Below are 15,512 nucleotides of genomic sequence, written 5' to 3'. Positions count from 1 at the left end.
ATTGTAGAAGTAGTTAAAATAGCCAATCTACAAGCTCACAACGCGAAGCGACGCTTTGTGAGCTTGTAGATCTGCTATTTTCACTAGTTTGCGACCCGACCCGGGAAAACATCTCTTTGTGGAATCGAGCTAAAAAGTGTGGGAACCACTGCTTTTACACTAATCACATTTCCCTTCTTTCCTCTGCTCGCCTAAAGGAGCGCAAGCGGGCTCTGGAGGCGGAGCGGCAGGTGAGGGTGGAGGAGCTGTTGACGAAGCGAAAGGAGCAGGAGGCCCGCATCGAACAGCAGAGGCAGGAAAAAGAGCGGGCCAGGGAAGACGCTGCAAGGGAACGGGCCAGGTTTGTTCTGAGGGAATCGGAATCATTTGTTGTCGACATGTGACGTGGTTGTTTTTGTCATAGTGAGACATCAACCGTGTCAACGGTTGACAAGATTTTTCTTTTTTTGAAAGGCATGGCTGAAGGCCAAGCCGTTTAGAACAGGGTTAGTCTGTCTTTCTGTCTGTATGATAATTCCTAGGACGTCTGGAGACGGCACAAATTGTGTTAAGTTGTGTGATTGAAAAGGGGGCAGGTATTTATAAGAATGCTCCTTTTTGCCCATGGGTGTATCAGATAAAGGAATTATGAAATATAAATGAATTATTATCTATTATGATTTGTACTGTATTGTGACACTAATGTGCGAAATAAAAATGAAATGTGTGTGTGTGTGTGTGTGTGTGTGTGTGTGTGTGTGTGTGTGTGTGTTGTCAATGTCGCCCCATGGCTTGACTACGACACAAAAGAGTCAATTCCAGCCATGAAAGATTCCGAAATGCCCGATGAGTATGAAAATTGGGCCGTAGTTGAAAATCATGCATTTAAAAGAACAAACTATTAATCACACCAACATTTTTCTTGAGAAGCACTTTTGTTCTTATTGATTAATAATGCATTTCATTATTTATGAAGATTTCTTTTTCCATTTGACCAGATGGCCGAGGCATTATACCGTCACAACACACATACAAGTAGCAATCCTGTATGGTGCATTTTTGCCCTGACCACTGCATTGCAGTTTGTTCAGCTTCCGTCACAAACTTCATACATTGTACATTAACTTATTATTGATAGCTAAAGACTGAACCATGAGGCAACTATATGGCAACACAAACTTAAAAACTCGAAACAAAGAGGCAATAGAGTCACCTTTATACAGTCTGCACATGCCTTTTGTAAGAATCTTGTAGCTGAGAGACACAGACCAGGCGTTGCATGGAGTTCGACGAGTTCGTACAGCGAGTGTATTTTCACAGTTCTCTTCTCTACTTTCCTCAGAGATCGGGAGGAACGCCTGGCCGCTCTGAGCGCCGCTCAGCAGGAGGCCATGGAGGAGCTGCAGAAAAAAATCCAAATGAAGGCACGTGAACGCTGCAGCGCCACTAACGGCGGTTAAATATGCATGCCAGCAGTTGTCCGTTTCCCCCTGTGACCGTCCTGTCTGGCTCCTTCCCCTCCTCCAGCATGACGAAAGCAGCCGTCGACACATGGAGCAGTTGGAGCAGAGGAAAGAGAAGGCAGCTGAGCTCAGCAGCGGCAGACACGCCAACACCGACTACGCCCCCAAACTGACGCCGTACGAGCGCAAGAAACACTGTTCGCTGTGTAATGTTGTGGTACGTACAGTATAGGCTAAAGGCCTATTCATAGTCCAGTTTTCGGTGAAGAGGTGACTACCGAAAACTACAACATTATGTCACGCCGCGGTGGTCACCTCTTCACCGAAAACTGGACTGTGAATAGGCCTTAAGACGACACTGCTCAGTTCAATCTTCATTTCACAAAATGGAGAGCGCCTCTTCCCTGGCGCGATCATAGTGAACCATTTTGCTCATTTTGATTAAAGAACTGTAGTTTCTACTAGAAACTTTCTAGTGAGCTGCATGCAACACCTACCCGTGACCTTGGTTCGGACACTGACAGTGGCAAAAAAAAAGGTTTTATCGTCGGATCTGTCACAGCAGTGAGTCCACTCTATAATAAATGCACTCCTTATGCCAAGCATTTAGGTTTTCATACAGCATGGAAAACACCTTGGCATGTTGCGTGACTCTCTAATTGGCTTATTCCATTATCAAGTCGATGTTCACCTTTTACTTCATTATCTCACTTCCATAAGTATAATTTGTGGGTCTCGCTGGTTTACATAGACATGAGGGAAGAAGATACATAGACACCGGTGGCTGCAGCTGTGCTCTATTGGCAGGCTCCATGCATACAAAAATGCTGACTGGAAGGTGATTCAGAGGATTTTTGGGAAGAGAGCACATTTAAACGAGGATTTAACTGCATTGATTAAACATGAACTCTGGGATATATCTCTGAGATTTACGTCTGGCCTTGATGATGCTGCCTTTCTCTCTCTCTAGCTCTCATTCTCGCTCTCTCTCTCTCTCTCTCTCTCTCTCTCATTCTCTCTCTCTCTCTCTCTCTCGTGACAGCCTGACAGGCAACAAATCCACAGGCAAACACATTTATCTGTGATGAGCCGACGGTCATGGCTGCAAGGGTGACTTCACGCCCGGTTTATACTTAGTTGCATGCCGGTGTCGCGCACCGAAAATGGCAGATCTACAAGCTCACTACGCGCCATAGAGCAAGATGTCGTGAGATTGTAGATCTGCTATTTCTGCCGCGTGACACCTGCGTGCAAATAAGTATAACTCCGGCCTGAGACTCCTTGAGGCTCATAAGCGGCATCAGATAAAGAGGAGGACGGAGGGGGTGAAAGAGGGAATCTTGTTAAAATGTCAGATGACCTTGGCCAGCGTCTGACACCAGAGATCATGGATGGGTCAGCAGCAGCAAGCACTCTATTTAATGACATTAAACACAGGCCATCTGACAGTGGGCTTTGTTCCAACACTGAGAGAACAACATTGTTGCCTGATGCACACCTGCCTCCACTTGTGGCCATTCCCAAACTCTCCTTTGCACCCCATGGTATTTGTCTATGGGGCGTCCAGTATTTATTTCCCCCCCGGGTTAATCTGACTCTTAAGTCGGCAGTAAAGTGTAATAATTCAGGGCCAGTGAGGTTTGAGGGTAGGAAATGCCTAACAGAAATTTGACCATTTTGGGCAATAGTACAGTATAGTATAAATATTTCTTGAGTGGATTCACCAACTGCTTTGATTGATTGAATACTCTATTGGCAGAAATGTAATCAGTACAGGATACAGTCAAACAGAAATGTAATCAGTACAGGGTACAGTCAAACACACGTCCAAAGGGTTCACTGAATACTAACAGTATGCAACAAAAAAAAGCAAAGAGATACACTTCCCTACAAATACAAAAGGATAACCCAAAAAAGCACTATGGCTTGTTTCCATTTGGGTCCTGTATCCAATTCATCGATTCATTCTAGGTTGCTGTTGGCCTAAATAGTATTGATAAAATAAAACTTTAAATAACAAACTAAGAACTCATTAGCAATTGTCATGGATGAAATACTCCCCCTGTCCCAACACATTTATATGCACGAGTGGTTAAATGGATAAATAAATCTTTCATTCTCAAGCACTACAGTCCTCCAGTGTAATTCCCAGCTATTCTGTGACCTAGCGCAAAGGGCAGGGGGTTGGGGGGGGTCAGGTCGGGTTGTGTCCCTGTAGCATATTGTTTCACCAGCCTCCCAGGGGACTCCACTGCACTGACCCCTTCCTGCCCATGTCTTCATTGTGTCCTCAGCAGTAACCCCTGACCGCTGTGTTTGCGTTCACAGATCACCTCAGAGGTGCACCTGTTCAGCCACACCAAGGGCAAGAGGCACCAACAGGCCGTCCGCGACAGTAGCAACATCCAGGGACGGGAGCTCTCCGATGAGGAAGTGGTGCGTAAACCCCCCCAACACACACACACACACACAACCATCCCAAGCACAAAGCTAACAGCATCCATTTACCCCGCAAAACTATACTACACTGACGTGCGTCTGAAGCGACGGGGAGAAGATGGTGATCGCCTTTTATGACGGGGTCATTATTATTGTTTATGTGTCCCCTCATATATTGCGATGGCTCTCTCCCCTTGCTTTGTGAGATTATAAATGAGCCCTGAAATGTACACAGTTAGGGTTCAGCGCTTTCGGTGGAGGGGGTGACATCACCCCCTCTTGTCTCTGGGCTGTTTTGTCTCCAAGTGCTTTTCCATGGGAAGGCAGCTCGTTAAAGCAAGGTAACCTCTCAGGCTGCAATATGAGATTGGCTTTTCAGCGTGCTCTTTGTGAGGCTGACAACTGTTGGTGCTATATGCGCCACCTTTGGCCCGTGCACCTCCTTCATTCACAGCTTTTTTTTCCAGCTGGGAATAATTGATACCCTCTCCTTCGCCTCCTCTAAATCATTTCCTTTCCCAAATGCGGGTCATTTTTTTCCTGCCTGTTTGACAGTATGATAAACATGGCAGTGGGAAGAAGCAATTCACCAATATGGTGCTATAAACAGTTCACATGCACATACTTGCAGCAAATACCCTTACAGTGTATATATACCTCTCAGTTATAGCTGATGGATAGTCAAAGCTTTTTTTCTTTTTTTTCCCCCCAGCTCGTCCTGTACATTCTAATTCTAATCAATGAAGATATGGTTGTTGTCTAATCATGCATCAAATCCACTCTACATTTCACAGAGTCTGTGATTGCATACATGCTATGCGGTACAGTATCTATCCAATTAAACCACCTCAACCTGTCATCCCTATTTTGGGCATGACATTAAATCTTCAAAAAAGTGTCAACATGGCCTGGGCTAGTGGTGCCTGGACCTAGTGGTCCAGCCTGGACCTAGTGGTCCAGGCACCTAGGCTGGTAATCCTAGGTGCCTGGACCTAGTGGTCCAGCCCGGACCTAGTGGTCCAGCCCGGACCTAGTGGTCCAGCCTGGACCTAGTGGTCCAGGCACCTAGGCTGGTAATCCTAGATGCCTGGACCTAGGCTGGTAATCCTAGGTGCCTGGACCTAGTGGTCCAGCCCGGACCTAGTGGTCCAGCCTGGACCTAGTGGTCCAGGCACCTAGGCTGGTAATCCTAGGTGCCTGGACCTAGTGGTCCAGCCTGGACCTAGTGGTCCAGGCACCTAGGCTGGTAATCCTAGGTGCCTGGACCTAGTGGTCCAGCCTGGACCTAGTGGTCCAGGCACCTAGGCTGGTAATCCTAGGTGTTCGAGTCCCGGTCCTGACGACCTATGCTGCGTCTCTTCCCCCCCATGATCCCATATCTCTCCCCATATCCTGTCGGCCTACTGTATACCTATTAATAAAGGCAGAAAAAGCCAAAAAGATATCTTAAAAAAGGGAAATTGTCAACAAAAAAGCAAAACTCACAATCCTTTGGGATGCGACAACGACACGTGTACTTCTAGATCGGCTATTTGCGCTTTGTTTTATTGCTTTTCATGTCTTCATGCTCATTTTAGTGTTAAGCATTTAGTTCATGCGAATCAGATTAAACTTTATTGTCACGTCACATGATTACATGTGTAAAAGAGTTATTTTTTATTTTTTATGTTATTTTGTGTACAAGCTCCCAACATTTGCAGTTTCAACTAAGGAAGGGCTTGAATAGGGAAAGAAAGAAGAAGTAAAGAAGAAGGCAAATAATTGGAAGCTTCAAGCTACAGAGTCAAATCAAATATACAGTTCACATATTCAGGGGATATATATATATAAATCACAGTTTCATGTTGAATTGGCATGATGAAAAAAAGCTATATAAAGCAGAAGATATTGAATCACCATCCCTTGTGCATGATTTCAGTTGAAAACTGAAATTGAACACTTACAGTTGAAAACTGAAATTGAACACTTACAAGTGTACAACTGTAAGTGTATACATAACTGATAGTATTAGTGCAGCAGCAGAGAGTGCAGACATAGTCATGTATACATAACTGATAGTATTAGTGCAGCAGCAGAGAGTGCAGACATAGTCATGTATACATAACTGATAGTATTAGTGCAGCAGCGGAGAGTGCAGACATAGTCATGTATACATAACTGATAGTGTTAGTGCAGCAGCGGAGAGTGCAGACATAGTCATGTATACATAACTGATAGTATTAGTGCAGCAGCAGAGAGTGCAGACATAGTCATGTATACATAACTGATAGTATTAGTGCAGCAGCAGAGAGTGCAGACATAGTCATGTATACATAACTGATAGTATTAGTGCAGCAGCGGAGAGTGCAGACATAGTCATGTATACATAACTGATAGTATTAGTGCAGCAGTGGAGAGTGCAGACATAGTCATGTATACATAACTGATAGTATTAGTGCAGCAGCAGAGAGTGCAGACATAGTCATGTATACATAACTGATAGTATTAGTGCAGCAGCGGAGAGTGCAGACATAGTCATGTATACATAACTGCCAACTATTCTCCAGACTGCTGCTCCATAACTCTTACTGCAATGAAAGATTTTTAATTAAAATGAAGATGGTTGGCTGAACCGAGGAGGGGTCACTCCATAGCTTCTCAGAGGAAGCGGGCTCCTCCAGATGCCACGCACCTTCATATTTCTCATTCGGAGGGACTCGCGCATTAAATTGAGAACACAATGATTATCAACAGGGTTCGATCGATGTGTATGGAGGGAACACTCAGAGACACGCCATCGCTCTCTTTACATTCATTTAGTAGTCATGTCATCTCTGTCCTGGTTTAATTTGATGTAGGTGATCTCCTGGAGCCCTGGCTACTGACACGGGGGATTTATTCATCGTTCACCTTTTGACATGGCAGCTCAGAACCCCCCCCCCCCCCCCCCCTCTGACATTTCAACCATTTTCATATCAAGGCATATTCGGCATTTGAGCCACAGACCACCATTTCTCTCAGACCCAAAACTACAGAATATATTTTGTTATCCTTGGATAACATTTTGTCCACAATCTCATGCCGTATTGATGTTGGTACCATAGGAGAGATAACAGGCAATTATTCTACATTCTCTAATTGTGTAGAATTCTTGTAAATTAAGTAATGCAGATGTTTAACAATAATTGAACTTTTCAGAGCATAATATGAAACCAAATGGACCCTTACGGGACCATTTAGCTGGGGGCTAACCTTTAACCCCCTCAAGGACCACTGGTGGTCCCCGGACCACTGGTTTTCAACCAGTGCTCTAGACCCACGGACGGGGGGCTCATCCCCGGCAGCAGCCAGTGGTGGACAGGCTCGGCCAGCAGAGGGATCACTAGGCTGTATAGAAGAACAGAATGAGGCTCTGGGCGAGCAGGGCTGACCTCCCAGAAAGCCACCGACTGGTCCTAAAGGTCTTGTTGTTGTTGAAACCACCCATGATGACTTCTAGCATGAGAACTGTGTTGAAATATACAGAGGGCCAGCTGAACCTGCATAGCCCTGCGCCTGCCTGCCCGCCCGCCTGCCAGGCTGCTTTGAGAAACGGTTGTTGTCTAGATATAGGAACGAAGCAGCCACTGTTCTCTGATATCACAGAGGACAGCCGTTCTATTTAAAAGAGCCCAGGGGAAAGAACATGGGGTCAGGAGATACGTTAGGATCATTCTTGTGTGTGTTTTTTTCTTCTCCCCTTTTTTTGTCTTTCTCCAAAGTTTCAGTTTAACATTTTTTTTGTGTGGTATTATTTGACACATCTTGAATGTCGCTGATAGCCATCAATTCCACCCCCACCCCCCCATCCCAAAACTGTTGTAGCGATGGTAACTCGATATAGGGTTGCATCACATTTTACCAAGTAGCCAACATGAAATACAGCTGTCTGTCTCACACCAAATGGAAACCTACCTCTTGGGCCTTTTGTGTGTGACAAAAGGAGGACTGGGTGAACATATCACTTAGATTTTGCCCGCGTGTAAGTAGGCTTTCAGCTCTGCTTTGTGTGTGTTTGTGTGTGAGTGTGTGCGGGTGCATGCATGCGCGCGCGCAAGAGAGATATGTTTAGAGAGGTATTGTATTACTCTCGCCCCAGTCAGTCTGTGGTACACTAGTGATGCCTTCAGGCCCTGTCTCGTTGCTCTTTTGTTCAAATGGTTCAGGTAAGACACCTGTCCGTCATCCAGTCACGTCGTCTGAAACCTCCACTACACACCATCCACTACACACCATCCACTACGCACCATCTCCGCTGAATGTTAGGATTACACACATTGAGGTTATCACTCACAGTAGCATTCACGTGACATTGTTTTGATGTACGTATCTGTAAGGCCTGATACTTCCACTGACTCACCAGTGTACTGTATTTGTCAGGCGATTGGAGGTGCTACTTAAATAATCCCATTAAGTGAGGTGGTGGGGGGTGGGGGGTCAGGCTGGTCGGCAGGCCTGAGCACTGGATAGCCTCTCAGAGAGATTACTGAACAGCTGCCTCCCATGCAGGGGCCAGCTACGGTCATGACCAAGCCCTGCAGTGTCAGGTACACTGCGGGGCAGTAGAGGTGCAGAGGACTGCACTGAAAATCCTAAATGTCAATTTAAACTCCAACGCCAACAGGGTCAAGGGAGTAACCCCCCCCCTTATATACTGTAGTGTATAGTATATGTTTTGAAATAATTAACTTTAATTTTATATTGGAGGAATTCAATTGCAGTCGATTCTGGCTGAAACGGGTATTGAGTGAATGGAGTCATACGTCAATGACACATCGTCGACTGGCCGCATGAAGGCAGAGATGCTGCCGTTATTAGACCCCGTCTTGTTTTACTCTCTGAGTTAAATTGTACACACTTTGAGGGAAACACAATACTCTTGCAATGTTGCTGTGGTCTTTTCCTGTCCAATGTCATCATTTCCCCCATTGCCTCCAATTGTATTCTTGTATTATCTGAGGGAGAAAAGTCCTCAACTAATTTGTCATCATGCAGATGATAAATTGATATTTTTTAATTGACAAATCAAAACGACAAAGGAATACAGAATCGCTGCAGATTCTACTTATATAATATAACTCTCCTTGACTGGGTATAAGGACACCTGTCTTTCAGCGGTTTCTCTCCCCGAGTCCAGGGAAGCAGGTGCACCGCCTACACTTGTGGCCAAAGGGTATGACAACACAGACTGCTGAATGGAATAGCCTTTATCTGCCCGTCCATTCTGTCCTCTAGGGTGCTGGATGACAGGATAATTGCGTAATTGGTTACTCGCACATACATCATGTTGTCCAAATTGGGTTACATCCTTCTCTCTCTCTCACTCTGTGTCTGGGTGGAAATATCAGAATCAAGTGACAGTGACGAGGCTCACTGCTCACACTTGTACTGTCCCTCAGCATGTTTGTGGGCATGTGGCTTCAAAGAGCACCGAGCACTGGAGGTGCTCTGGCAATTACAGGATATAATGGCAACATTTGGAGGGCTAGACCTGCACAGCACACAATGGATACACACCTGCTGTTACAATGAACAACCTTTCGCTCTGTAGCCATTGGTATTTTGTTTAGTTGTGTTATTTTTCCCATGGTCATGGTAGACATGAATTGCTATAGGCAGGTTTGGTGATTACTTGCTGCACCGGGGCGGGAGGTTCTTCTCTTGGCGAGTTATCTTGTGCTAAAGCAAGACGTCAGACAGTTGTGCTGTAAGGTCCCTCCGCTGCAAGTGGAGGAGGTGTTGAGAGAGTACAGTTGTACTGCTACTGTCCCTGTCTCACATGATACGAACTGTACCCCTTCCCAACCCCATTAGTATGTGCTGTACACCGAATGTTCCTTTGATCCCAGAACAAAAAACAGATTATTTCTGTGCATGCGTGCGCGCGTCTGCTGCGTCAGATAGATGGATAGATCGTTTTTGTGACGTATTGATTATTGTCTGTTTCAGGAGCATCTGTCGTTGAGGAAATACATTGTGGATATCGTAACGGACGGCTCCGTCTCTTCGGAGAGCGTGAAGGACGGAGAGGAGAGGCAGAAGGCGAGGAAGAAGGCGAAGAAACTCCGTGCCAGGATGAACTCCAGGTAATGGGCTCTATGCACATATTGGAAAGAACCATTTTGGAAAGAACTTGGGCCCCTTCTGTACTTCCTTCACAGGTGTTACTGCTGATACTAATGAAGGCTCTGTTCCATTTTGGTCAAACAGGGTCAGGGTGCTGCTATTCTGCGCGTTGGCTCACTGGAAACACTCTGCTGCACCAGTGGGTCTCAAAGTGTCCTTGAGTGGGTTCCAAATGGCCCTGTACGGGTGCGTAACTCTGAGTGTACAAAAGGAACCATTATGGACCCGTAAGTGTCCATTTGTACACTCTAAGAGTTATGGGGTCCTTGAAATTAAAAAGTGCACATTAAATGGAACAGAGCCTTAATTTGTATCATCGGTAACACCTGTGAAGGAAGTAGGGAACGTACAAAGAACCTAGTACAAAGGACTTCACTGTGCCAGGGACTTTGTCTTATTTTATGAGTGACAATGAGATGGAAAGCAGATGTTGTGTGTTGTTGTTCCTGCTGTCCACAGTGCAGCACTGATGAGCTTAATTTATGACCACTTTGTGTGATTGGGGAGCAAAACTGGCGATCGATCTGTGAGCCCCATGCTTTCACCTGTTAAGAGCTCTCCCCCAAATTACTGCCACGACACTGCCAAAACCAAAAGGCCCTCCTGGTGTACAGTACTATGTTGAAGTATGTGTAACACCAGGTCTATTTTTCTTTCTCTGGGCTATTGATTTTCTTTTGTTATGAAGTATCAGAGAAAATCAATAGTAATCAACAAATAGGAGCCAAATAGGGTCCTCCGTGTCAGAACCCATGCTTTGGTCTCAGTAAATTTTGCGTCTTGTCACAACTGGAATGGATGGTTGGAGGTGATTAGAGATGGACATGGGATGTTTCCTAAATGCTATTTTGCGTGCTGAGCCATTTAGCATGGCCACCATTTTAGACAAAGGTACGGTGGTACCTTTGGAAGCTAAAAGTTCGGCAGAAAGTGGTTAAACATTGGGACACATCGGCTGCTTAATTGCTGATACTGAGGTCGTAAAAAAAAGGCAAATAATGGCAGAAATATTGTCCAAACTGATATATCGTCCTGGCTGTAATCCGTTGAGAGGACTTGACAAGTATACATTTTCACTTCTCTCCACATCAAGAGGCTGTACTTGTTCAAAAGAAGACTAAAGGGCAGCGACGGCCCATGAAATGCCTGTTGCATTTTGTCCACAGTACTCTCTTATCAGCGTAGCGCTGCATTCTGAGGCACTGGCTGCGCTGCTGAGGAGGTGACAACACGATCTGCCTCTGTTCATTGTCACTCCTGGCCCAGCAGTGCTGAGACCAGCGCTCAAAGGGAACAGGCTTTCAGAGGCCATAAATAACACAGCCCCAGTTAACATAAAGGTGAGCTGCTCCACCGTTGGGTGGAAATGAGCCATTTTATTGGAACACTGTATGGTGTCCGTAAAACGCACGAGAAGTTTTCACTAGGCTCCCCAAGGCCAACTCTGAGCCGAAATCTGTCATAAAGCAGCGCACACACAGTTTAACCCTGTGTATGTTTTTTCTCTGGTCCAGCGGGCTGGCTAACATGTTACGGTAATAAGTCTTTATTAAGGCTGGCTAACATGTTACGGTAATAAGTCTTTCGGTTCGGAAAATATGCCATTTAAAGGGCTTGTTAGTGGCATGTCTGTTAGTGTCAAGATGGGTTTTGAACTTAGAAACCCAAGTCCCCACTGATCCGCTTGTACAAGCTGTTTGCCTATACCTTGTTGCATGTGTTTGGCTCAGCGGGGAACAGAGCAGCCTGTGTGTGTGTGCGTGTGTGCGTGCGTTTGCGTGCGTGTGTGAGAACCTCAGGGATAAGTGTGTACACAAAGGCACTCCTGTATGGGAATATGGAGAGGGTGAGCACAGCCCTAACTCATTTCACCCAATGTGCTGCTGGCCTAGGTGGGGAAAGTCGAGTAGCTGGATGGGGTTTTACCGAACACACACACTTCATAATTCGCATCCAAGCCAAGTTCTGCTGTTTGCTATTATTGAGATTTGAGGTACATTTGTCAATGCAGCTTCTTTAGGTTACAGTCTTCCTCTTGTTCTTAGTTTATACCCCGTTTCTGTGTTGCAATGCACTTCAAAGCTATGTTTAACGTGCAACACCATCATACGATAAAGTATAAATCAGGCAGTATAAAATAAATCTATCCATCCTATTCTCTTATTCGATATGCCATTGTAGAGGCTAACTACCACTGACATAGTGCTTGGTTTCAGAACAAATCTGGTTCTTGTCGTGGATTTTTGCCTGCATACACGGGTTTAAGAAGAGAAATGGATAATAGTTGTCTCCCTGTACAATAAGACAAAACGCAACATACAGAGGCTTAGATCATGATGAATTGATTATTAGTTCTGCATTGTTGATTTGTGCCTTTTCCCTTATTGCTGATTACTGATATTTATTGCCCTAAGCCCATTTAGCCAGCCGTGCAGCCGACTGTGATGAATTGCTTGGCAATTGCTCCCCATTTAACCTGGCAGGGTGTAAACCTGTCAGAGATGAATATTGTAATATCAAGAATGACAAATGGGCCAGGTACAGTTGAGACCCCTTGTGAAAGCAGGCCTGCATTAACCATTCTTCCTGCTCAGAGGACACGGTAAATAATGTTAGCAAAATGATGGACCCCCTCCACTCACCCCCACTGTGGTTTAGCTGGTCAGAAGCACTAAGAGAGTGCCTGTAACATTGGAAGGTTTTTGACCTTGCATTTTAAAAAGAAATAATAAAAACATATGGAAACTATTTGTAAGATAAACCTGTACTGTTTTATATACAGTACACCCCACATATACAGTATCCAGTATGTGTAGATATGTATGTACTGTATATAATAGGCTTGATTATATATTTATGATTTGATTATACACTTTTTCCCATGCTGATTTATTTTCATATTATGAATTATAATTATAAATTATCCATAGAAACATATATTTATTTTCTTTTTTTTATTAAGTTCACTATAGAAACCAAATTAATGCATATTGTGATTAACGGTCACAAAAACATGACATAATTATAAAATGATAATTATTTTGGCACACTATCCTATTAAATCGTGAGGTAAGACATCCATTGATTTTAGATGGCTGCCCTTGAATCTCTTGACAAGAGATTGTGCACACCGGATTGGGCGTTGCTAGTTCCAGGTCTGGTCCTCGGGGACAGGTCCACCTGTCTTCCAGGAAATGTTTGAGTTTATCAGTCGCTGGATGGATGACCGTAAGGCCATCTATCTCACTCTGATCAATAGTTCTTATCTTGTCTGCAATGCCTGATTGACAGATGGATGACTCGTCCAGTCCACTCCCCAAAATGCACGTGCATGTGCACGCTCGCACACGATCTGTGTTTTGTCAGTGTCTGACTGTCGGGCTAATGCAACAAAGATACCGGTCCCGTAATGACCATGACCTTCTGGGAGGTCACGCATTCAAAACAGCAGTGGCGTAGCATGAGGGCCCCTGTTAACTGTTTATTTGACAATGGGTGAAATAAAGAATTTGAGCTGCCCTTGTAAAATTATGACTTGAGGGAAGAGGGACTTAACGGTATGGAATTAAGCCTATAGTCTATATGAGTAGATGGCAGCGAGACAACAGGTCCCCGCAGAGCTGATGTCTGATTATTTTAGGCCGAGTCACTTGGCTAACGGCTGACAGGCCAAATAAACACTCTCCCTCAACATGACCTTTCTCTCCTTCTTCACACTTTACATCCTCCCTCTTCTTAACTGACAGGCCAAGCACTCTTTTCCTACGATTCAAAGACTTTACCCCCTCTCTTCTCTCTCTCTCTCTCTCTCTCTCTCTCTCTCTCTCTCTCTCTCTCTCTCTCTCTCTCTCTCTCTCCCTTTTTTCTCTAGGGCAAAGGAGTTCGAAATGTCAGTGGAGGCAAAGGCACAAGTTCCTGACTCACCGTACAAGGCCAAGTACGTTATGCTTTAATGCTAACTGGTGATAAATGGAGGCATGGAATTGATTACTTTTCAATAGTGTTTACTGTAGGTTTACCGGTATTTCTACACGGCAAAATCCTCAGTGTTTTAATTTAACGATTGTAAGAGAATGTATAAATGTAACCAAATGGATCCTCACAAGTCCATTTGGTTACATTTGTACACTCCAGAGTTTACTATGTAATGACTTCTTAAAGTGGGGTCTGGGGACCCCAGGGGTTGTTGAGTGGGGTTACAGGGAATCACCAGCAAAATAAGTTAATATAGCATCAAAAAGTCTTGAAAACTTTAGAAAAATGTGGAATTTTGTTCAAATTCAACAACACAAACACAAAATAGTTTCAGGTCTGCGGCCAAATACATGAAAATGTTCGAGAACCGCTGGTGTGACAGTGTTTCTCCTGGATGTTCAGGCTCCAGCGCTTGGTAAAGGACCTGCTGAAACAACTTCAAGGCCAGGACAGTGGCCAGTGGGCCAACAACAAAGTATCTGCTGTGAACAGAACCCTGGGAGAGATCTCTCGCATCCTGGAGAAACAGGTAAAAAAGCAACCTCTGGAACATTATTCTGTTTGTGTTATCCTAACCTTTTTTTTCCTAGTTTTTACATTTGTTTTGTTGTGCATAATTAGGCCTGTCACATTTGTTTTTGATAATCACAATTATCTGAATTGTTTTCCATTCATCTGTTTTGAAGAATACTGACAATATCAGATCTACAAGCTCACAACATGTTGTAAAGCGGCGCGTTGTAAGCTTGTAGATTAATCGTCAACTAAAATGTCAGGATTGTGAGAGACCTACTACTAATTCAGTTGACCACACTGCTGTAACACATACTTACAATAAGTGGCCGGTCTTTTGAGAGTCATATACACTGTCCCACTGCTCATCTCATCAGAAGCATTGTTGGACTGCCTTGTGAGCGGCCCACAGTGGTCCACAGGATTGTGGGGGGGACGAACCAGTCCCTCTGGCATTCTCCACTGAAGCGTCATGTTTGGCTGCAGCTCCCCCTGTCCCACCGTCCCAGCGTCGAGTATCGCTTACCCCAATAAAATCCCCCCGTCCTCGCTTATTGGTTAATGCAGACCAGATTAGCTGTGTTTTCATTGTGCACATGGTACTAATAGAAGCGCTTCCCCATCACGAGAGCCAACGTTGTCTCGCGTCTGGCTCGCTCACACAGCTCAGATGTCATGGGTTTAGACAATGGTAAATTGGATTTTCAAATGAAATGTCATTAATGCAAACGATTTTATGGGGCAAAGTCAGGGGAATTTGATATTAGATTAGGTGTTCCCTTTGAATTTGTTACTCTCGTGCCAAGTGCAATTCCAGACGTTTTGGACAAGGGTGAGTTAATCATCATATCTTTTATTTAACCAGGTGAATGACTCATTAAGATTACAATATATATATATATTTTAAAACGTGACCTGGACAGAAGCATGAACACACACCCATAAACACAAACAATTCAAACAGACAAGTCAACTGTCAAACACTACAACCGAGTGAAA

At 44.6% G+C, this 15,512-nt stretch overlaps 1 protein-coding gene across 3 annotated transcripts in view; it reads left to right on the top strand.

The window, feature by feature from the left end:
- The window catches only part of scaper (S-phase cyclin A-associated protein in the ER), an 89,592-nt gene that overhangs the window by 29,798 nt on the left and 44,282 nt on the right, over positions 1-15,512 (top strand). For all 3 annotated transcript variants that reach the window (XM_079501036.1, XM_079501035.1, XM_079501037.1), the window contains 7 exons: positions 198-340; positions 1,322-1,403; positions 1,507-1,659; positions 3,771-3,878; positions 9,849-9,985; positions 13,897-13,962; positions 14,403-14,529. In XM_079501036.1, coding sequence (XP_079357162.1) covers positions 198-340; positions 1,322-1,403; positions 1,507-1,659; positions 3,771-3,878; positions 9,849-9,985; positions 13,897-13,962; positions 14,403-14,529 — 816 coding nt within the window. The remainder of the gene's footprint in view (positions 1-197; positions 341-1,321; positions 1,404-1,506; positions 1,660-3,770; positions 3,879-9,848; positions 9,986-13,896; positions 13,963-14,402; positions 14,530-15,512) is intronic.

The sequence above is a fragment of the Electrona antarctica genome (assembly GCF_951216825.1).
Source record: "Electrona antarctica genome assembly, chromosome: 5".
Classification (NCBI taxonomy): Eukaryota; Metazoa; Chordata; class Actinopteri; order Myctophiformes; family Myctophidae; genus Electrona; species Electrona antarctica.
The sequence above is the reverse complement of the archived record's forward strand: the minus strand, read 5'-3'. Positions and strand labels throughout refer to the sequence as shown.